Source organism: Echiichthys vipera (genome assembly GCF_963691815.1).
Source record: "Echiichthys vipera genome assembly, chromosome: 20".
Lineage (NCBI taxonomy): Eukaryota > Metazoa > Chordata > Actinopteri > Perciformes > Trachinidae > Echiichthys > Echiichthys vipera.
The window spans coordinates 12,089,481-12,114,971 of NC_139845.1; the positions used below are offsets into that span (position 1 = coordinate 12,089,481).

Sequence of the window (25,491 nt, forward strand, 5' to 3'; positions counted from 1 at the left end):
CAACATAGGGCTTAACTGCGGGGATGTGTGCAGTATGCACACATATACAGGCTGCTCACATGCAAACATACAAAGAGATACTGATAACGGGAGATACAGCAAACAGAAAAGTGAGCTTACTGGTTCACAAATGACATCTCAGTGTATCTTAAACTACTAGGCAGGCAGAACCCAAATCTGATGATCAATCAAGTCAACATTTGAGAGTGTGTAAAGACACACATGTAAGCACTGATTAAGTTTAACACGAAAAGAGAAAGAAGACAAAGAAGAGGAGAAGGAGTGTTAGTTTTCATGAGTTCAAGCTGCATTGGGTGTCTTTTGTTGGCTATCTCCTGCTCTTAAGGGGCATTCACACTAGATGCGTCGCTGTGTCCAAAATGCCACTCCTCCCATTACTTTGAAAGGGTCGCCCAGTGGGTTAGGGCTGTAGCAGTGGGGGCCACAAGGGGGAGCAGGGTTTCTTTCTTTTTTTTCTAATCCAGTGGCCTGCGGAGTAAAGTTGAAACAGATTCAACTTTTGGAGAAACGCAACCCAACGTCACACAATCCTGCGTTAATTTCTGCAACGTAACCTGATGTGAATGCAGCCAAATTGTTGACAGTTGTGCATTCCTATAATGAAAAAATCCATTAAATTTCAGTTAGTTAAATGTCACCCATTTCCTAGAGGCTTCAGTACCCCCACCTGCTTCTGTAATCCATCGGCTTTTTCAATTATAGAACTTTATGAGAAAGATATGGCCCTGATACACCTCATACCTCTAGCCAAAAAGTATGAGCGTGTATCGTCTTATGATCTTGAGAGCTCTGAGGCTGCCAAAAACATATAGAGGAAATTGAAAATTAGATAAAGAGTACATTTCAAAATTCAGGAAATCTGGATTGGACATAACAAATAAGTCTCACACAAACAAAAAAAATTCCTATTACCTAATCTTTACTCCTCAAATTTGTTTATACTCACTCTGTTTTTCTTTTAATGAGCTTCATTTGATTCTATATCTCTTAGTCTTTCTCTACTGCACTTTCTCTTTCACTATGTCCATAAGGTTGATGAGTAGGATTAGGGGTTGACTGTGTGTGCACGCGTGTGTGTGTGTGTGTGTGTGTGTGTGTGTGTGTGTGTGTGTGTGTGTGTGACAGCGCCTTGGGGAATACAGACTTTGAGCGGATTAATGTGATCTAAATATAAACACTGATAATCAGGACATCAAAATAGGCACTGGGGGACACAGATATACACATTCAGACAACCTTTCATGTTTTATGTGCATGCACAAACACACATGCACACACACACACACACACACACACACACACACACACACACACTTGCATTTGCACAGATATGCATGACCACAGTGTTGCATTGGATCTCTCTCTTTGTCATTTTCATCTTTTTCATCCTTCAGGGTCAGAAAACAAGTTTGACTAGGAAACATTGAAGGGTTTCAAAACAAGCAAGCCATCCAAATCCCATGGTTCATGATATGATTACAACACAAACTCCAAAGATGTGTCTACACAAACTGTATGTGTCATCTGACGTGAAATGCTAATTGGTTTACAGCTCATTAAAACAAAATCCTCAATAGTGAAGGGTAATCAGAATCATCTTTACTATATAGGTATATCGCTATTTATATACACAAATACACTCACTGGTGATCATTTCAAAAGCTTGTCAATGCAAATATCTGATCAGCTAAAACAATAGAAGATTGAAAAAGTGTTGCCAGGTCTAACAAGACTTGATTCCTCCTGCAATATTCAGATGGCAGGGTTAAGAGACGTGCATTATCAACATTCTAAACGTCACAACCTTTATGCTTTCATGCGTCTATGTTGGAGTGGACAAGTTTTCGATAACAACAAACATGTTAACGACGGAAGAGAGAAAGACCCTAAGTCTGATGAGAAGGAGGCAAAATGGCAGGCAGCATTGTGGAAGGCGGTGGTCTGTGAGACATTAAATACATCCAAGAATGTGGACGGAGAATTCCTGAAATCTGTTAGACACATGAGAGAAACTGACGACCAACGTAACTTGAAGTATTTCCCAATGTCTGTCTGGGCTATTAATGACTTGCTCACTCCTGCTATTCACGGCACTGCAACGTTTGGTCCATATCAGTACACATCCGACAGAAGGCTCTGTATGTATCCGTATAAGTCTCTAACGTAGAGCATAAATGAGCCTTTAGTAGACTACCAACCGAGCATTGTTTAAGCGCCACAGCCTGAGGTGTCTGCATATAGTTGCTGATCAATCCTTTCCTTGATGACCACAGTGTACCCATCTTTTAATAGCTACTTCCAGCAGGGTAAGGTGCTATTTCTCAAATCATCTCAAACTGGTTTCTTGAACATGAAAATTAGTTCACTAATGGCCTCCACAGTTACCAGATCTCAGTACATAGCACCTCTGGGATGGCTCTGGGTTATTTGCATCATGGATGTCCAGCAGACAAAGCAGATATGTAATGCTATCATGTAAATATGGACCAAAATCTCTGAGGAAGAACCTTGTAGAATCCAAACCACGAAGAATGAAATCAGTTTCAAAAGGGAAAAAGGCCCAGTGCTAGCAATTCCTCACAAAGTGGCTGGTAAGTGTGCATGTGCCTGCAGCACAACACACACATAGTCACAGTAACACAAACACACATACCGGTGTGTAAATTGCCTGAGGTAATCCACAGAGGAGAGTTAATAGTGTGACCTGCTGAGATGAGATCTCATCATCTCTCCACAAATACTTCATTAGATTAAGATGCATGTAACAAGATGTTTGTGTGTGTGTGTGTGTGTGTGTGTGTGTGTGTGTGTGTGTGTGTGTGTGTGTGTGTGTGTGTGTGTGTGTGTGTGTGTGTGTGTGTGTGTGTGTGTGTGGGTGGGTGTGTGCAGAGAAGGAAAGAGAGGTGAAGGGACAGACACAGGGCTGGTCTGCAGGACGGACAATGAGTGACTTGCAGAAATTGTGCTGAGGATGAGACAAACAGCAGGACTATATTTCTCTGTTTCATGGAAAACTTCCTCCATTTCATTGTGCTATGAGAACAGCTGGATGCATTGTGAGTCCAGCATCAACCACAGCACACACACACTCTCACACACACTTGCAGCTAAACACTGCTTGTTGAGCAGCACATTTCCTTGTGTTTTCTACCATGAAATTAGAATAGGGTCGAAGCCTCCTGGATCAACAATATTTATTTTTAGGTTTGCCATGCTAGTTTACCATGTTTTTGAGGACTTTCTTTTTCTGACCATGGTTATTTTCAACACTCAAACTGCAGTATAACCATAACCCTAAAAAAACAACTTGCTTTTGCCAAACTCAAAATGGGTAAACACAGACCACACTGCCAGCATGCTCCTGTGTGTGGGAAGTAAAATGAAAAGAAATGAAATAAAAGAAAAATGAGAGCAACAATAAATATTATGCTGGACACCAAGTCTGACATCATCGACTTTCTCCTCCACAAACAAATACTCCATGTCCCTGTCTCTGCCTGCATTCCTCCACCTCCCTGCCTCTACTGCCATAGCAACCCGGCAGCCAAACTTTAATAAAGCATTCAAATAACAAATTTGACGAAATGACAGTAAATAATTTGCGAGGAATGGATTTAAAAACCAATGCATGAGGTTGGCACTTGTGACCAATGAGAGAATAAGATGCTCATCCTCTGGATGAAGAATTAGACGATAGAATATATAAATATATGTGTATGATACAGTGTATAATGACTCCGGAATGATCTTAACAAAGCAGTGATTGAGTTCCACAGTTTGGCAAACATACAGTATGGTGCAAATATAAAGTGGCCACAAAAGTTCCCTGACTGCAAAGACAAAAAATAAATAAATTGCATTCAAAGTTGAGAAAGGGAGCTTTTTAAAGAAGTAAATCAACCTTTCAGTTGCCTGGCAACTGAAGTGTAACTTAACACAGAGATCTTAAACAGGGGTCCGCCAAATTAGTTTTTGATCATTTCTTTGACGTTGTTTTTCTCTCAAAATTAAAAATGTGTCTGAAAAAATACATTTTTATGAATCCAACATAACAGATGAATAGGCCTATCTGTGCCATTCACAGATACATTTAGTTTGCCTTCCACATGTATGCTGAGCATTAAAACATGATATATGAATAAATGTATATGCCAATAGCTTTAATTTTAATAGATTCGTTTTGTATGCACCCTAAAAAGGATATTTGTATAAACTTGAAGTCGCCCTCCCCAGTTCAATATGCAATTTAGGTTTATGCAGTATATGTATTGTAGTAGGGGGTCCCTGCTTTGTTTGTTTTTTCAGCTAAGGACTCCTAACCCTGAAAACACTGAAGACCCCAAATGTAACACTTTGTAATTTTTTCCAGTAAGAGTAACTTTATTACTCATCAATTAACCCTGGTCTTGTTCTGTAGTGTTCTGATCAGGAGGCCTCTTGGGTGACTTCTGGTTTTCCAGGCACGTCCAACTGGTAAGACCCAGAACATGCCGGTGAGATTATATATCTTGTCTGGCCTGTGAATGCCTTGGGGTTTCCCAGAAAGAGCTTGAAAACGTTGCTGGATAGAGAGATGTCTGAAATGCCTTGCTTAGCCTATTACCCCCATGACCAACCCTGGATAAGTAGAAAATGGATGGACGGATTGATGGATGGATGGATGGATGGATGGATGGAAGAATGTGGTGTTAAGTTTCTCTTTAAACACATGACAGAGCACGGTACAAACATTTCACTGCCGCCTTTCAAGCCTACAGAAGGTTTGTATGAGAAGATTTTGAGTCGCGAATTCTTTCAACCTACTTGAAGCTGCAGGTTGGCAGTGTTTGTTTATCATTTGTCTCCCAGGTTTGGCATTCAACATAGAAGTCCCAGATGTTTGGAGCTTCCCACCAGCTTGTGAACACAATGAGAGAAACTGAATGGACCATTTTAATTGGGATGGTGTCGCCAGGAAATAATTTAGGTCCAAGTTTTATTTGCTGTAAGCTATTAGAAAACACTGCAACCTAGACCAATTTAGAATGTTAATGACTGAAAATGTGTCTGTCGCATTGTTTTCTTCTTTAAAAACAGTAGTCATTCAGTCAAATTAAGTCAGAGTTTAAATGTTGTATATTTACTGCCTCCACCTAATAAGGCTGATGAGTAAGAGCTTTCAGCTTAAATACACATTGGCATGTACATCTGTGATGTGTTTTAGAGAGTGTGAAGATTTAATATGTAAAAAAAAAATGTGGGGGGGGGGGTTGGCTTCGGAATAGGTCTGTAATATTTATGTTCACCTCTGTTTCACCTCTGTTAGAATTCTTAATAGTTAACGTACTGTATATGTATAGCTGTGAGTGAAGTACAGTTTGCTAGGCAGATGCTGCAATAATTTAAACCTGAGATGACATTTTCATGACCTGTAATGTTTAAGCACCTATTTCACTGACATATTCAGTTTTTATCACTTAATGTGTGACCTTGTGCCAATGAATGAGGGTATGCATCCTTAGCATGATGAAATTGATGTGTGTGCGCAATGATCCATGTTTATAAGTAAATGAACATCACCTTGCATCCCATTACCAGCAGTTAAAGTCTGTTTATATTCAACTTACATTGACGGATTCTGTGGCAACTTGGGGGGGCAACACAACCAAGCTTTAAACATAACACTGACATATGATCAACTTTTCATTTGGCAAACTAATTAGCAACATTTTGTTATTTTTTTAAATGTTAGCATTCACTTGGTGGAGTTGGACTAGCCAACCGATAACTGTAAAGTCAATATTCTATCTCTCTTTTTATATCTGTTTTGTTCTTCACCAACTCCTGAGGGATATATCTGGCTATTTGGGTGCTTAAGGTGCCAAGGTGTTTACCAGCTAGTCTCTAAAGTTGTCTGTCGCTGGTTGGTGCTGGGCAGTAGTGCACAGTGACTTAAGTGAGTGTATTTTTGTGAAACAGTTTTCTCCTGGGAACTAAAACTATTAAAACTCATTGTGGGAGTATTCTCAGTTTGCAGATATGAATTTGTCACTCACATTTTTCACACTCAAATCACCTTTTGATGTCTGTGCACATGCAATGCGAACACACCTATATATTGTATTTTCGGTGCGAGTACCAGCTGTTATACTCAAACCAGTTTTAACACATGGCTATGAAGTCGCTGCACAAGTCACAAGGGGCCAAATGGATGCAGAGATAAACCACATGATGTTCCAATCAAAGAGAAAGCAGATCATTTAAGAAGTGGGTTCATAAAGCAGCATGACAAGAAGAAAAAAACACAAATTCAGGCATCTAGTCATGTTGGAAAACTTGTACATGTGACTTTTGATGTGCACATCTCATTGAATGACCTTACCACTTAAGACTTCAGAATATTATACAAAAACGTATCAAATATGCATACAATTTTTGTATCTTAGAGGTCCCATACTATTCTTGTTTTCCGGTTCACACTTGTATTCAGGGTTTATACTAGAACATGTTTACATGCTTTAAAGTTCAAAAACACATTTTTCTCATACTTTCTGATAACTGTATTCACTCTGTCGAACGCCTGTCTCTTTAAGCCTCCCTCCCAAAAAAGCCCAGTCTGCTCTGATTGGTCGGCATTTCCAGGTCGTCCCACTCTGTGCTCATGAAGCAGTGGCACTTTCTACCTGTATATTGTATAGTTGTCACATCACATACGTACAGATGTGACTGCTCATTTAAAGGTAGAGTTGTTCCAATACCACTACCAGTGCCGCAATTGTCTGTCGCAATCAAATGCAATATCATTCCCTTTTTGGGGGTTTTCTTGGTTTTGCCTCTCCATTGCACCTGTGAAATTGCAATCACCTGCTATTTCTTAATGTACAGATTGATATCCCTGAAGTGTAACTGATTTGGCATTATACTGTAAAGAGTTTTCCCTTAAATTGTTTTGAGCCGTGTTTATTTATGTTATTCTCAGTTATGACCGACTATCAAACAAGATGTATAACCTAAGCCAGGCCATAGAACAATGATAGCTATCATATCACATCCATACAATGCCCCCTGTCACACTGCAATGCGGGTTATGCAGTTCCTTGAAGCTAAAAATAATGAAACAATGAAATGGCCAGCCCAGAGTCTAGATATAAAACCCATAGAGAATCTCTTAAAAATCCTTGGGGACAAAGTAATGGCTAAAAAACCCACTACAATTACTGTGGAAGAGACTGCAAGAAGAATGGACCAAGATCAAACCAGTGTGAGAAACTAGTGATGTCCTGTGGGCACAGATGTGCTGAAGTCATTCAAAGTGGTGGCCTCAAAACTTCCTATTCATTTTTGAAACCTATAGCCCGAAGAAAAAATTTGTTTAATATCTCCTCTTCTGAGACGGTTACTGTTCTCTAATTTTGCTCATTCACTTTTTTGTTTTTTGTGCCTTGGTTTTTTACAAAAACATCTGCAGTACAGCAGTGGTATAGCCACAGTGGATATTCTATGAAATTCTAAACTTGAAAAAAAAAAACAATATTTAAGAATAAATCAAGTATTAGTAATTTGTTCTCTAATGTTCTTAATGTACTGGTATTGGATCAGTAGTTGGTGTCAACTGATACGTAAGTTCAGGTGCAGGAATCAGTATCAGAAAGGAGAAAATGGTATCAGAACATCTTTATTTAAAGCCACAGTTTCTGAATATGGGCTGTGTGCATTTCACTGTGGATTGGGCTTTTTGATACTTTCAGTACCTATGTAGCTTTATAATAAAAAAGGCATGGAAATCTCACTTTTTACAATATGGGACCTGTAAAATCTTCTTCGCCATCCACTGAATCTTTCTTCCTTGGGAAATACATCTGCTGATATGACAATGTATATCACTTGAATTAAAAGATCAGGAACTGCTTTATGCTACATCCATAGCTTCATAACCTTCTGTGAAGAGAAAGACAAAAAGGGAGATGCAGAAACAGGCAATGTTCACCCAAGACAAATGAAACACACACTGCAGCACCAGAATCATATAATGACAAACAAAAAAACAGCAAACGGGTAGAAAGAAGAAAAGTGAAGATATAAGGCCATGTCTAAGCCTGCATAAATTCCCATTTCTCTTTTGAATAATAACAATTTCATTCTGGAGTGAAAAATGGGTAAGGCTTGGGTAAGTGGTGAAAGTTTTAAATCCTGGTTCCATGCTGGCAGAGTCGGAATAAATTACTCTGTCAGAGTCAAACTACAGCTACACTTGTTAAAGTGTAGAGTTTTGGAAATGCCTCCAACCCTCAGTCATTACCCATCATTTCTCAGATTTCACTGCCAACTCCATCGCATAATTTGGTCTGCGTTGCCTCTGTCACCATCAACAGTCATTTAGATGTAAATATGAGGGCAGACGATGTAATAAAACCACAAGACTTTGATGGGTTGGACTTGATTGACTAGGCTTTTTATAACTGAGATTGCACTGAGCGTTAAAACAGTCTGCGATTTTATAGTGTAAAAAACAGGGTTCAGACAAACGGATAGAAGCTTAGTTTTCCTCGAGGACATTTTTGGAAATGTATGTCAATGCACGTCATCATCTGTCATTCTGTCTCTGCATTCAAAAAGTATACTGTAGGTCTCTCCTGTTTTAACGTTTAGATTGCTGTTTTTCTTTTCTTGCCTTGCAGTTAATATGAATTTATATCTTGCTGCACGTCCTCACACTGAATTCTTTAAGACTGCTGAGTTTGAAACAGAAGTCGAACTTTAAGGGGTAAGATGTTTTCCAAGATGCAAACAAAGGCCTGAGGCACACAGGGGAAACAAATACCATAGGCTCTCAGATATGATTTAAGCTCTGTGTTTTATCCTGTATCTCTTCTATTTATTTTATGTGTGTTCTTGTTCTTCTTTAATGTTTTGCAGATACTTGTAGAGATACTTGTAAGATACTTTGGGTGTTTTCCTACCATTCTGAATGTACCAAAGAAGATTTTCAGATCTAAGAAATTCAGTTTTAGAAAACTCTGTGATTTCCCACTTGTGAGAAAATTATTTTGAATTCCTTTAAAGACTGAGAACAAATACAGAAAGATGACAGATGGGCTGGTTTAGTCAGGAAGGAGAGAGAGAGAGAGAGATCAAAAGTCAGAAAAAGTGTAAGGAAAGAAGGTGTACTGTGACAATTAAAAGAGAGAATGAGAATTATATGGAAAGATGTACTGGAGCATTTTTAATGTGATTAAGGCAACTCCTAGTCCAATGAACTAGTAGTTCCACCCCAGGAATAGGATAATGAAAAGGACAGCAGACGGCAGAGTCATGACATTAAAAAAAAGAGAGTAAAGCAGACAAGTTACCGTAGAGAAACAAAAAAAGAAGTAATCAGAAAAACTCAGAATGGTTTCAACAAAATAAATGGACAACAAGACAGATGGAGTACATCGATTTATCTTCCTGCATCCCGGCATTCCAGCAATCCGACATGGATCGTTGTCGAAGTGTCGAAAGAGTTGCAATTCTGCCCCATTCACTCCCAGCTAATCAGCCTCTGCCAGCTCTCCATCCATCCTTTTGGGCTACGTGTGTGTGTGTGTGAGTGTGTGTGTGTGTGTGTGTGTGTGTGTGTGTGTGTGTGTGTGTGTGAGAGGGATGCTATGAACAGTTGTCCGTGCACATGTGTGTGTATATTGAAGTCTGATTTATTATCAGCACAGCAGAGAGTAACAAAAGACATCACAGTAAGTTCATCAGCGCCCCATTCGCTGGTACTGCCAGGTAGAACAGCAGGACTTGTTTGTCTCCGTTGTGTGTGCGGCCCTATGTTTCACACCTGATCTGGTCCAGCTGAAGAGAGAGCCGTATTACAGAAATTTTCTAGACAGGCAGAAAGAAAGTCCTGCTCAAAGTCAAACTGAGGACTGTGATTCAGTTTGAATGTTAATCGCTGTAACTGCAATCCAGAACTACTTGTCACAGAAGCAGAAATCACTTCAGAATCATTTGTGGTGCCTTTTTTCTTTGTATTTTGTGTTGATTTAGATCAACGTGTGTGTAGGTGGGGGGGTTAAGCCAAGGTAATAATCACTGTTCATGCTTATTACACCGTTTTTCTGCCATTTTTTCTAAATCGCCGGTTGATTTGTGCAAAGAAAGATTGATTTGTCACCAGAAGTAAGGCACAGGACCTCCAAAGATTCTCTTTCCTGTAGTAGTCAGCTTGAGTTCTCAACAAAATGTGCCCAAAAACTAAACTGACCTACGGCCAGCCTACCGAAACCTGATATAACCGATTTGGGTAACATGTTAATTGCTAATTGCTGTTTGCCAATATATTCGCTCAGGAGTATGCACAACGGCTACACATTAAATGAGCAAAATAAACTAACAATGCCCCTAAAAATTTCCCCACTAAACAACAACTGTCTATGTACTCAGCCATCGCCAATAGCTGATATAAATGTCCTATTGCCCAACCCTAATGAGGATCGAATTTCACAGCTTTCATATAAAGCCTTCATACTGAGTCTCTGGATGTTGACTGTCGGTGAGACATGCATTCTGTTCAAATTTGTATGAGTAGACATTGATGAGTTATTATTATACAAGACTGTTTTTTTACAGTGCTTTATTGCCTTCATTTGCTTTTACGTTGAGAAATGTTAAAAGAAAGAACAGCGTCAGGTTTCAAAATGATCCACCTGTCAACATGGCAGTTTCAAACATTTCTCTGTCTGTAGTGTTTTCCATGTTCATTATCACATTTGGTTTCATGGCTTGTGTTCCTACATTCCTTTGCTAAGCAAAAATAAGGAGTCTAATTTTCTCTGGTTTGGGTGTGATCATGAGAGGCAACTTTGACAACATCAAAGTTAAATTCTGCTTTGATCGCTGACTGTAAATCTAATTTCCTACAAATGACGCTCCCAGCTTAAAGCCACTAAGCTACACTAAGCCTTTTCCGAAAATCATCCAAGTGACAGATTGTATTATAGTTTTTCTTTTTACCAGATGCAATAAAAGAGGATTGCATTTAAATGAGAGGAAGACAGGAAATAAATATAAGCTCTGTTTGAATATATCCTGTCCTTGTATCTGAATGCACTGTACTTATGTTTTTGTGTACTTGTTCATCATCACAAGTCTTCTTTCTGTCTGGGATACATACCTTTTAATGCCAACTTACTATTTTCAAGTCTGTGGTCATGTGTATGTATACCTAGTTGTGTGTTCATGCATGCTAAATTATTAAACCCCTTGTATGGTGTTTTAAGAGAGGAGGTATTTCGGGTTGGAGCTCTGGGTCGGCGCTCTCAAAGCACCTTGGGGTTTTAGAGTATAACAGTTTCAGGGTTGTTTTGCAGTGTGCCAGCCAACGTCACTTCTCGTCTTTGATTTTAAACTTGACCCCAGAGCCCTTTTGCAGACAGAGATGAAAAATAGAAAGAAAGAAAAAAAAAAAGAAACAGTTGAGGAAGTAGAAAAAAAACTTAAAAGTTACTGGAGCAGAACGGTGAAGAGACTCGAAAGTGCTTTTAAGTTTTGCAGGCAGATTCCTACTCCCCCGAAAACACACACACACACACACACACACACACACACATGCACACACGCACACACACACACACACACTGTATTCAAAACACTTACAAACACACATAACCTCACACACATAAACTCATACAGACATAAACAGACATGCATCCATAAAATGGCTGTGTAAACTCACACCATGCCAACATAAGCTGTACAAACACACACACACACACACACACACACACACACACTTCAGGACATGTACACATGCATAAACACACACCTATGTGTAGTAATGGGCGCAGTTATATTGCTGAAATTACTTTTGGGGCTTAGCAGCGACTGGCTGATTTTTTTTTTTTCAACCCAATCTCTTGGTGGACTCAGAGCCCAAATGGGGACAGAGAATAAGAGGTATTTCTGCCCTCTCCCCAGGAATATGAAGAGTTCTCACCTCTGTCAAGAAAACACTGGAGCTACATTAGATTTATTTCAGGGAGAAACAATACACGCACTTTCAATCATTTCTTACACCTTTACCAGACATTACCCAGTGGAGCTGTACGTGAAAACTGAGATGTCCGAATCACTTGGATTGGATATCTAACAGAGCTCCCTTGTACAAAGTCATTGTTATTTTTCAATTTTGCCCAGGTGTGAATAGAGCAGCTCACTGTGCGGTTAATTCAAAGTGAGTAAGTTGATGACACTTCTATTATGTGGTTCACAAAACCAGAAGAAAGAACATTCACAAAGCTGCCAACGAAATGTCTAACTGAACAGACGGACGACGAGATTCGGAAACTTCTGTCGGTAAGTTCCAAAGGCAAAAACGTTTAGAAAAAATCAAGGAATGGCAAGAGACTGTGTTGTTACAAACCGGCTACATGACCACAGTTTAATCTGCACCAATTTCAACCTCCTGCACACTCTACTTTGTCGCCACCCCTCTCTAAAACCAAAAGGCATTTATAGACTTTTAACTGATAAAAACGGTTTAAGAAATCCCTTTAATTTACCACATGAAGTCACCAATGTGGAGGAATAAAAATGTCAGGGTCTTTGCCCTAAACTACATGAAAGTATGATAGTGGCCATGTCTATAAAGGGGAGACTCGCGGGTACCCATATAATCCATTTTCATTCTCTTACCTTGAGGTGAGAGGTCAGAGGACCCCTTTAAAAATTGAGCCTAACTATGGAGTGCTATTTGGACCCATTCCTGATGCACTAAGATGGCATGGTTAGTACCAATGTATTCCTTAGGTCGTTTATGATAACAATATCTTTATCTTGTTTTAAAACGTAGTCTGCTACATCTTCTTAAAAACAGAAGTGTCAGCCAAGATCGATTAACGGTGGTCCCATTCGTCTCTTACTGGGTTAGCACCTGGGAATCACTCATTTCCAGTAAGTGAGAAAGCATTTGACACGGACGATCTCCTGTTGTGTGCTACATGTGTGAAAGGGAAAGTGAAGTTCACATAAGAAAACGGCTCTACAGTCTGTTGTATGTGTTGCAATGTAACTTTGCACTGTAAGTGAGCTTTTGTTGGTCTCCGGTGTACTCTAAGCTGAATCATATCGGCAAGTTTAAGTTTCAAACAAGATACATTTGTGTATCTAGCTACAGGGCATTGAAACCTGCTCTGTAATATACTGCATGTCAGCATAACTGCTTTGTAGGAGGCAAATCTAATTATTCCTTCAATTCCCTACCACTAGTAATCACTAAGACGTGGCTGTGAGGGGGTTTCACAGGTTGAAAAAGAAATGAAGGCAGCCCTGGAGTTTTTTGGATGGTAATTTCTGTTTCACTTTATATCGAGACTGCTGGGAAGAATTGCTAAAAATTGCCATTTCAACCGGATGGCATGAAATTCACAGAGCTGCTCAGGTAATAATTACCATCTCTAGATGTCCTCTGGGATTACTAATGCCCTCCACAGAGGGCTGTTAAATCCTAATAGATATTGTCAATTCCATCCAAGTGAGAACATGGTTGCATAGGTCTTACATAAACCAGATTATATTCCAATCTGGAGATTTGGGAAGTTGTTAATGACCTCTTCGAGATCATTTATATTTTAGAGTAAAATTACACAAATCACCAAGGCAAGTAAAGCAAACACCGTATTGTTTCAGTCCAAGCAACATACAGTCAATGCACTCACTGTGGACAAAACTACTCACAGAGACATACAAATATATAAAAAGTTTTAGAAATCCCACATCTCAGTTTTACAAAGACGAGCAGACCACAAACCAACAGCATAAACAAATTTAGAAGCAACTGAGAATTTGGGGCCTTTCATGAGGACGAAAAAGACAGCTTCACCTTGAGATGAAAACCAAGGCTGGTGTAATTAGTTACAAGAGGATGGGTTGATGTTTGAGCTCCCTCTTTGTGTGTGTGTGTGTGTGTGTGTGTGTGTGTGTGTGTGTGTGTGTGTGTGTGTGTGTGTGTGTGTGTGTGTGTGTGTGTGTGTGTGTGTGTGTGTGTGTGTGTGTGTGTGTGTGTGTGTGTGTGTTGATGAATAGTTTATGTCTTAAGTTGTGAGAGGAGTGTAATCAAGGACAGAATACAGAGAGCTAAATCGACCCTAGGGGGATACGTTGTCAATTGAGTGTGAGTTAGAGTGTGTTTGTGTAACCCTGTACTTTTTCCAGAGCATTTATCTGTGTTTTTGTGACGCTGTGTGTGTTAAGGTTCTTTGTGTTTACTATAATCACCTTGTGAAACATGTGAGAACTCATCTCATCATCAAACACATCTGTGTTTCTTATTATATTCATAATGCAGGTTGTAATAATCAAATGAATTGCTTATGATCATTATATTGTAAGAATAGTGCAGCAACTGTGTACTCATTTCAGTAACCTCATGAATAATAATATATACTATAATTTTTATAATGCAAGCTAAGTGATTTTCCAACACGAGTGTGGTCTAAGAATACTGCGTAAATGCTTATAAATAGAAGTAAAGTAAAGTAGTATGCATCACAATGCATTTCAATTAAAGTATGATTCTTCTTGAATAAAACAACATAAGCTGCTAGCAAGCCTTGGATAATGGCAAGGGCCGTCTGCATTGTAGAGGGCAAGAGTGGACTGAAAGCGAACTAAAGAGGCAGAGCAAAGCAAAAAGGCGGGAGATTAGTTTAGAGCCAGAGAACTAATTAAATGAATCTGGAGATAAACGTTTAATTATTTTCTCCCAGCCCCTTTTCTCCTGCTCATTTTCTTCCTTTCTTCATTACTGCCTAGCAGAACTTCTGTAGAGCGGCCAGGGTCAGAAACACACACACATGCACAAACACACGCACGCATGCGTACGCACACGCACACGCACACGCACACGCACACGCACACACACACACACACACACACACACACACACGGACACACATTCTCTCTCTCTCTCTCTCTCTCTCTCTCTCTGTCTCTCTCTCCGTCTCTCTCTCTCTCTCTCTCTCTCTCTCTCTCTCTCTCTCTCTCACCCCTTCACTTCACTTCCTAACCCAGATTCACCCACAGGCTCTCTCACTGACAAAAAGTACTCTTCTCACTTGCACACACACACACACACACACACACACACACACACACACACACACACACACACACACACACACACACACACACCCTATCCCCCTGTGCTTGCAGTGTGCCTGAATGTAGATGTGGTAGTTTTAATCCCAGATGGATTCCATAGGGAGGTGAGGAAGGGTACTGGAAGGAGAGAGGGCCGTGACTTGATTTAAAAGATTCCTTCGGTAAGTACGCTGCCACCTCTTGTTTTATAGTACAGCGATTCTTTCGCTGCAAAACAACTCGATATAAGGAGGCCGTAGTCTTGCGGCATGTCAAGATCCTGCGCCATATGCTGCCATTTCCACAGGGAGGGTCAACCACAGGGTGGCATAGTGAATAGGGAGAGCATCCTTCAGCTATAAGACCTGGATTGGAGCATCTGCTTTGTGGAGCATCTACTAAGTGAACAATAAAATGAAACACTACCAGATCTGATCAGATCGGTGAGAAAAAAAAGTGTTGAGAAAACACCTTTCTCTTCATGGAATCAATGGAGTGTCAGAAAAAAGTCAGGTTTCCCATTGCTGGTAGTGTCTTTGATGTAAGATGTGATACGGAGCACACTGCACCACTACAGATGGACCACACCCTGAAAAAATTTACCCCACGTTGACCTTTGCATTATTTGTTCATTAACCTTCGATCACCGGTCTGTGTCGGCTTATTGTGTACAAAGCAAAAACATGCCATTATGCACTCAGATTGTGAACAGTTACTAATGATGAGTAAACACGCTTGGCACATGCTCACTGGGCTGTGTCTGTTACTTGTTCTGCATGACTGGAAAGCCATGGCTGGGGGTGACAGAACGCAGACTGCATACGCTGTGAAAGTCATGGTGAATATATTTCAGGATGTGAGCATGGTTGAGCAAACTGCAAATATGTTTTACAATTGTACTGCTGGATAAACACAGGATGAGGAGACTTTATGAAGTCAAATTATTTTCAGTTTGATGCCAATATGCCGTGCAAATACGCAAAGCAGTGTGACAATCATGTAGTTCAGGGACAATTTAGAGGTGGGTGTCCTGATCGTATCTACTGCTGTAACCTCAAATTTATCTAAGTTATTTCAAGTTTTCCCTAAAGCAGTCCTTTTGGAACAAGAAGATTTTGCTGACTGCCGTGTGCATGAAACATTTTCTACATAACTCCTCCTGGGAGTGGAGCAAACAGCAGCTGTGGAGCAGCAAACATAAGTAGGACATATTCCGTTTCAAAAACTGTCTTGGAGAAGTAAATATTGAACTTTTTCAATGTGTTAAATAAGAAGAGGCACAAGACAAGTACAGAGAGGCATGACTGGCTGAATTAAACTTAAGGAGAAGAAGGTACATTTTATTAATCCCACAAGGGGAAATTCAATATTTTCTTTCACTCTGTTGTTATGAACTGTATTATCACACAGGCCCAGATACACACATGCACAAAAAGGACCTATACACATGCATCTGCTGTTAACCAGCCACCCTCCAAATCCCAAGCCAAGTCCCAACAAACGGAGCTACAGCCTTGGGATGCCACATTGAGGAAATGTTACCACTGGTTGATAAACTGATTCCACTGCAAATGCACCAAGGCTGTGTCTGGCCACTCTGGCTCAGTCAAGCTTTTCCTGCGTCATTTTGGCAGCCCTCGGGTCGAAATAGGAGGTGAAAGATCTGCTCGTTTCCCTTTGGCTCCCATGTCAACCAATTTGGCTGTTCAGACCATAGTAGCGCGGAGCTCTGCAGCCGGTTTGTGATCTAGTTTCTGGCTTCTCCATGAGCCATGAGTGAATCTGGCAAGAAAACACGGTGATAATCTACATCTAAATTCTATAAATATATCATATGGACGCTCTATATATCAATGGGGTGTTGATAGGCAAGAAACTACAACTAAATGTTGTTTTTTTTGTTTTTTATTTTAAAAAGCAACAGTGGGGGCAGTGTGCAAGTACTGTAATCAGTGTATGCCCAAACACTGTGTAACAACTGCTGCCCCCCTGAAGTGGTCCTGTAACTCACCCTTTGGACCCTGACTGATGCTAAGACTTGAGCACCTATTCTAAAACCTTTTGGTGATTAATATACATACACACAAACACGAACACACACATACACACACACACACAAACACACACACACACACACAGTCAAGAATCATCAGTGAATGATAACACACCAATTATTATGGATGTTTAGTATCAGTAAGCAGAGTCCCTTGTCAGCAGCAATCATTACACTGCAATCACAAAATAATCACCTACAAATTCCCTGTAGCTCTGTGTGTCTGTTAGAGTGTCTGCAGACGTCCACCTGTGTCACTGTATATGTGTCTGTCTGTGTGAGTGAGTGCAAGTGTGTGTGTGGGTGGGTAGGTGTGCAGGGAGTGCTGTGAATCTATATTAGGACCCCTATCATTATTCCGTCGCTGTTCCCACTTCCTTGTCTCATTCTTCTTCTATTCTCTGTCCCTCCCTGTCTCCCGCACAACAGCTTTATTCACAACTACAGTACACACGTACACACTGAATTATGCCGCTTTGGTCACCTTTTCCTCTCCCCTCCTCAGCTAACACTCCTCTTTTCTGTTCTTCCATCCATTCATCTTTTTGGTTCCGTTCACATCTGCAGAGCAGCAGAGTAAACAACAGACTGACTGCTGTCACAGCATGTAGCGCACACACACACACACACGCACACACACACACACACACACACACACACACACACATGCGTGCATGCGCACACGCACGCACACACACAGGGCAAGATAGTACATTATCTGCTGACTCCTACAACACAAATACACACATTTCCAAGGACTGCTTTACCCTTTGCGGAGGCACACGCACGCACAGGCAGGCACACACATTGATCTGACAGCACAGTAAACATCTATGTGCTGACTGCCACAGCACACACCCCGGGGCGAGCTGGCTTCAAAGGCACAGAGACAGGGATGGATGGACAGATAGACAGCAGTCCAGACATACGCAGAGCTGTCATCTAGGCTTGTACCTATTGGCGATCAGATCATATAGCAACGATTGAAGGGATGATCAATAGAGATGTTCCAATCCCCTTTTTCCCTTCCATATACCGATTTTGATACCTGGACTTGTGTATCGGCCAATACCGAGTACCGATTCGATATCACTGCATTAAAAACAACATGTTTTTTTATCAGCTAACCCTGTACAGACATGATACGATTGCTATCATTGTGTATGGTCTGCTACAGGTTAAACCCTTGCAGAGAATGAATGACACAGGACTTTGTTTTATTACCTAGTTTGACAGTCAGCTATAACGGTAAAAGAACATAAATAGTCTACTTTAAAGTAGATTTTCACTGATTTATTGATGTATTTTAGGGAGTATCAGAGGCATTCCTGATACTGGTATCCGTATCAGACCGACTCCAATGGCCGATTGTTTTCAAATCTTAAGGCGGTTTTAACAACTTACTGTCATAACTAAGATGTAAGATTTATTAAAAAAATAATCTCTAGAACCTTAACGGATACCACCTCCGTTTAATTTTACATTTGATAGTATCGGAAGAACTGAAGCTACAACATTGACACAGTGCAGTTTACTGGCGGTAGCATGCAGCTTACATTAGCTTACCAGTATATAATTTACAGGGTACCGGCAAATCACTCAACAAGTAAACTATATTTTTTATGTATGCCGTTATCAAAGGAGTAGGCAGAGTTAACAGCTTTGATACACCGAGCAACAGAGAACATGAGAGTGAGAGGGAGAAAGAGACGGCATTGCTAACTGCTAAGCCTATGTAGCTAAAAGAGCTAATAGCATGTAAACAACTGTGGGATTAACAAGAACACCACTAAAACAATTGAGAGGGGGCTAAGTGCTTGAGCAGTACAGCTGTACATCTAATCGGAAAATGCATAATCAGCTGCTTTAAAGAACAGTATGACAATTAACTGTGTTGAGATAGAGAAGCAAGAATACGATATCGGAAACACAGAAAGCGGTAGATGTGAAGGGTCCACATATGTTAGGGCTCAATGTAGCCTGTCTGTCAGACTGGTGATCAGCGATCTCAAGTGACCACGATTGGACAATATGAAAATAGAAGCGATTATACTCCTGTCATCTCTACAGCATCGACATACAAACAATTCCCAAAAAGCAATGGAAGGAACAGACTGTTGTAAAGGATCAACGCGATAGAAACAGAAAGACCTCAAATTATTGGCATCTCCTTAGTCCAGTCAGTTGAAATATTTGTCAACGTCCAACGTGATGTGTTTTCAATAAACATTTGAGACATAAACAGAGAAACTGGCAGCATTTTGGTCCGTCAACATCACTTGGAGGATTTCATAAACTGATTTGAGGCAGTGTTGATCCAAACGGGATTCTCTCAAGACCACAGGGACCGTGCCTTTGCGTCTTACATCAAAACAGACAAGTAATCCCTCTCTGTGTTTTTCTCCCTTTCTGTATCTGCACGGCACTCATTTACTCAGGTGTAATTTACTCTGCTTGCTCATGTCTCTTGCTACCACCTGGTCAAAGATTGAAAGAGCCAACATGTTAGATAGCGTTCCCAACACTTTAATAAGACACTTAATGTTTCTTTAATTTGTCACCCACCTGTAAATCTCCAAGTGCTACTACTTACAAGTGCTAACTAACGGTCCTTTTTAATTAATGGCAGAGCACATTTGACATTGACTTGATGCTTATAGGAAGTTAGGAAGACAACTGCACGTCCATCGAATTGTTACTGTGATAACTCTCTGTCTTCGCTCACTCACCACAGCCTGCAAATTACCCAGACAGTGAATTTTTCCTGGAGTTTTCCTAGAGATTAAAACAACAGGTTTCGCTCTGTTCTAGCTATAGTTCTCTTCAAAGTATGCACTATGAAGGGCATATCACCGTTATTATATTCCAACTAGTGGAAAGCTAACATCTTACTGTTTTTATTGGTGTTGTAGGTCTCCACTAAGATCTCACTTAAATCCATTCAAATTATAATCTGCACTGGAGTAACAAATGCTCTGTGAAAGTGTGACACACCCCTGACAGAAAAGAAGAACATTTTTTACCCGGAAGAAAACCCCTAAATGTATCCTAGAAACACACACCTCAATGTCTCAAACACTTTTTTTTAAATATAGAAACACCAATGAACATATTTTGATCTATAGAGAGGCTAAATCCCCGGTTAAGTTCCAGTGGTTGTCCATAAAAAAGGGAGGGACTTTGCCTCTCTATCAACTTAGTTTAGATAACATTTGCCACAAGGACTGAGATATGAAAAGATTTGTAGAGTATTTTGCTCTCTGAACAGATTAAAGTGGTAGGTGCACACGAGTATTACACATTCACTCTAATAAAGATGGTATTCCTCCTTATACTGAGGCCTTCCCAGAAGCCCAATCACAGACCCCTGAAAATCTCTGGACCATACCTTGAGAACCACTGATCTACACTTGCAAAGCCCCCAACATTGACTTATATACAACGCCTTTCTACTCTTGTGACCACTCAAGGCGCTTTTACACTACTTGTCAAATTCACCAATTCATACAAACATCCATACACTGAGGCTACCTGCATATAATTTAAACTAATCATTAAAACCACATTCACACGGCAATAAAAAGCATCAAACCATCGATACTGAAAATGAAGGACATCCCAGAGCCACGCATATGTCATAAGATCCACATGTCACAATAGTATGAGCTCCTACCGGTTTCTCTGGAGATCTGGATGAAGGCCTCCACGCCGCTCTCCCCGTAGTTGCCCTCTGAGGCTAGCGTGGACACGTAGTTCCACTCCATTGCCGTGACGATGTCCATCATGGCCTGGGCCTGGTAGGAGTCTGGCGGTACCACGCGTGAGAAGAAGTCGTAACGAGTGTTGTCGCTAAGTTCTGGGGCGGTGGAGGCGTAGCTGACCTGGGGGATCTGGACAAGAAAAGGGGAAAAGAAGCAAAATGTAGTCAAAAAGTTGAGAGGCTATAATAATTCTCACCCATTTTAAAGCTTCATATATAGTTTTACTGCCTGGTATGTATATGTAGGAGACTTTTAAAGGCGTCTGGGATTAATACGAGAAGTTCAAATGCAGCACTATAGAAGTATTGTTGGCTCAGAAATATAAAAGAAGTGAACAAACAATTTGAGATTGAACAAGTACGGAGGAGAGAAGCAAAAGTGGGAAATAATTAGGAATCAGAATGTGAAATGAGACAGAGAGGTAGCAAAAAGGCCAGCTTGTGATGCTAAGTCTTGTCATTTTTCTACGAGAGGTAAGAAAAAAGACGCTTCGACAGAAGTAGACTGGCACAAAAGAGACAGCTGGGACCAGACTGGAGGACAGAAGAACAAAAAGCTCAACAGGCCAGTGGGAGGATGGAGAGAGAGAGGTTGACAGAATGACAAGAGAGACACACATACACGCCAGCCAATTGTTATTCCCGGGGCTTCAGATATCAGCATTTTGTCACAGCCCTCGGCACCGGGCTTTCAACTGTAAACCCCATCAGCAGTAATAGTAGATGCTCAAAGCAAGTGATCCGGGATTAAGAGCGGCAAACTCCTCGTGAGGAGGCAGGTTGAGGTGGTGGATGTGTCAAACAAACACCAGGACTTTCACACACCCTTTTGAACCCCACCCACAATCTTTTCCTAACCCTAACCTAGTGGTTTTGTTGCCGTAGCCATGTACTTTAATGTGAGTTCACGCTACGGCAACAAAACCACTTGGTTAGGCCAAGTGGTTTTGTTGCCGTAGCCATGTACTTTAATGTGAGTTCACGATGTTAACAATGTGTTCCCCATCATACTTTTGACGCAGAGAGCTACCCAGCGCTGCGACCAGGGGCATGATGTGATTTATGCGCAGGGTTACCCAGGGCACTTATGTGACGAGTGTGGATGAGAACAGGCTGTACACATACATACAAACACACACCAGTATTGCTAGACAGGTAGCGTAACAGATTAAAGGTGTTATATGTCTGGCAGGCAGCTTCATTTTTCCCCTGACAGAGGAGGACAGCAAGGGAAGACCCTGTTTTTGCCAACACACACACACACACACACACACACACACATACATACACACACACACATGAATGTTGGACAAATGTCTCATTGGTATTCATTGGAAGTAGGACTTAGCTGTCAATCTAAACCAAAATATAAGGTGTGTCAGCTGCCTATCTCTCTCACACACACACACACACACACACACACACACACACACACACACACACACACACACACACACACAGACGCACACACACACACAAATATATAAATGTCTACAACTGCTGAACACAGCATAACTTGATGGTACTGCAAGAAAAGATTTAAGATGGACAGTGTGTGTGTTTGTGTGTGTGACTGGAATGTTTCTAAAGCCCATCACTCACTGTCTTTATTCCCTCCAAACATCATCTGAAATCCCTGCCACCCTGCATCTACACTTGTCTTTGCCATTTTGAAAGGTCAGGGATCTATCCTGTGTTTCGCAGGGCCTTCTTTAGCGGTGCTGAAGCACTGCAGCGAGCGGGTCTTAAACAGCCTTAAGTCTCCTCCGCTTTCTTGCTTCAGGAGCATGTTTACAATTAATGTATACGACTTTCTTTGGCCGCAGCAATAACAAAGAATAAATAGTAGTAGTTTACATTCACCTCCTCGAGCAAAGAGTATTGAAAGAGCAAACAGCTAATACGTTTTTCTTCCAAGACAGCGATCAATGCATACTTCTAAATGGATTGTGTCTCGGGTTTTTTGGGGGTTTTTTTTGGAGATGTAATTTTGGTATCAAACTATTTTGTTCTCTTGTTTTTCTGCTATTTAATAATCTTCTGTTTCTCTCAGGCAACTTGGTGGGAGTTCACATTTGGGACACTTGAGTATTGTTATTGGGCCTCTCCGCCAGGGGAATAGGATTGGAAACTTTCATAAACTTCAGAACGTGTATGTATAATTCATAGAAGACAGAGATAAACAGATTAAAAGAGTTCAAAAGTTGGACCAGCAGAGGGAAACAACTGTTATAAAAAAAAATTCTGCACGCATTTGGGATTTTTGTGGCTCTATATGGACGTGCTTTTGTGTGTGTGTGTGTGTGGGTTTGTGTGCACACTTGCGTGTCACTCCTCTGTTTCATTTGTCCTTTTACTCTTTGTGTGTACCTAAATAGGTGAATATCCATTTCAAAGAAATGAATGCATGACTGTGGGGATAAGATATTTGTCTGTTTACATCAGTAACGGGAAGGTAACCCTGTGATCCGGGCAAACCTTCTACTTTGTCTCTGATATTTTGTTATTTCACTCTACAGCTGGGAAACTATGAAAATGAGACATAGGCAGACACAAACACACACTTGTCGTGTATACCGCACCACCATCCTCCAGCCATATTCTCTGACTCATTACTGAGTAAGTGGAGGAGAAGCAGAGAGAAACGAAAACAGATTCAGTGACATCCAATATTGTCTGCTGTAGGCACAGACCCAAAAATGTCTTCCACAACCATACCTGTGCTTTGAAAAGATGAATATGTTCTGCAGATATTTCTATAGTCACACAACCCTAATTCCCCCAGACACACATCTAAAACATCTAATGGCATGTGACATGGGAGTGTTGTAAATCATTCATGTGCTGTGAGTTGTGAGTGATTCCATCCTTTTCCAAAGCAAGTAGGTTTGGAGTTGCAGTTAGAGGCAGGGAATTTAACGGCTTGGTTCCCCCGCATCACTAGGGAAGAAGATTATGCCTCCAATCCCTCTAATTCCATTTGCTCTAATGAATGTGTGTGTGTGTGTGTGTGTGTGTGTGTGTGTGTGTGTGTGTGTGTGTGTGTGTGTGTGTGTGTGTGTGTGTGTGGTAAGAAAAGGCTTTGTGTGTGCGTTTGAATGTGCAATTTCAATTAACAAGAGAAACACTTTCTCGTCATACACACACTTATCATATGGGCAAAGTATTGTTTCTTGATACATATTGTCAGTGTATTTGCACACTGCACTAATCATCCTTAATCATTACTGCTAGTCCACCACTTTGTACCAAATTTCATGGCAATCCAATAGTTGTTGTCATCTTTAGGCCTGGATCAGACATTCACCTTCCCCACAGGATTGTAATCATTTTGGTGATCCCTCAATCTCGCAACCCATCGGCTATTGTCTGACGAAGATTCAGCCTCTTGGGGCAATAGCAAATATTTTGTGGTGTACGACATAGCCACCGTATATCCGGGTCAAGATGCCCTCTTCTATGCGATGGGTCTGATTAGCAACCTAAGACATGATGGCGTTAGAGTTAGGAGACAACGTTACGTCTCTGTTAATGCAAATAAATGAAGAAAAAAAAAAGCCAAATGTCAAATGACAACTGATGTGTTCCAGCTCTTTTACTCTCCACACAGGCTGTTTACCTGCATGCACCCAAAGCCCACTCAAAAGTCATTGGTTAGTACTACTCGGAATACAAAAAGAAACCAGAATGCTTCCGGCCACTAACATTTGGATGCATACATTATACAGATATGGTCCAGAAACACAGAAGTCCTAGAACTTTCGGTAGTGGAAAGTGGTCAGTTGAGAAGCATTTAGCAACTGTACATTAAAAAAATGTTTGAGACCTTTGTTGTACATTAATTTACATGCAATATTTCAAACCAACTTTGCTTGGTAACATCGACTTAAAATATGAACACAGAAGAGGGCTTCAGTGTTTCTCCCTGCCGTTCAAAAATCGAGACGGGTTGAATATTCGGTCTAATGTTCCAAAGGCTCTCCAGATTTCCAACATTCTACAGTGCATGAAAAGTTAAAGGCTTACAGCAATGGAGTGTTCCCCCTCTTGTGCTCCTCTTAGCAGAGTCAGAAGGCCTCTGAACCAGCACTTCCCTCCACTAAACCTCATTAAAAGGCTATATTATTCCCCCACCTTATCTATTTCACGTAGTTTCGCTGCTATTGACCAGTAATTTGGCCAATCCCCAAAATATATTTAATCTTTGGTCTTTTGCTCAAGAAGATAATTGACCACAACAAAAACAAGAATAGACTTTCCTTGGGCATAAAATAACAATAACAGATTAATATGTAGTTGAACTGTATTACCCTCCAAGCAAAAACTATTGAAAACCTGCACACTAATATGTTTTCCCTCCATGACAACAATCAATGCACCCAAGTATAGTAGGCTAATTAATTCTCATTTTTCTGAGTGGTGGAAAGCATATTTTTCATTGAAACTATTTTCTAATAGCAGCTTGTGTTTGTCATCAGTATCTTCTGAGTGAACCCTGGAGGAGTGAGGCCAATACAAACCAATATCCTACAACTCCTGCCACCTATAGACAGTT

General features: G+C 40.7%; 1 protein-coding gene across 2 annotated transcripts in view; it reads right to left on the reverse strand.

The window, feature by feature from the left end:
• The window catches only part of grm8a (glutamate receptor, metabotropic 8a), a gene marked incomplete at both ends in the record, with an annotated part of 470,018 nt that overhangs the window by 361,847 nt on the left and 82,680 nt on the right, over nt 1-25,491 (reverse strand). For both annotated transcript variants that reach the window (XM_083935442.1, XM_083935441.1), the window contains one exon: nt 20,850-21,066. In XM_083935442.1, the coding sequence (XP_083791568.1) occupies nt 20,850-21,066 (217 nt within the window). The remainder of the gene's footprint in view (nt 1-20,849; nt 21,067-25,491) is intronic.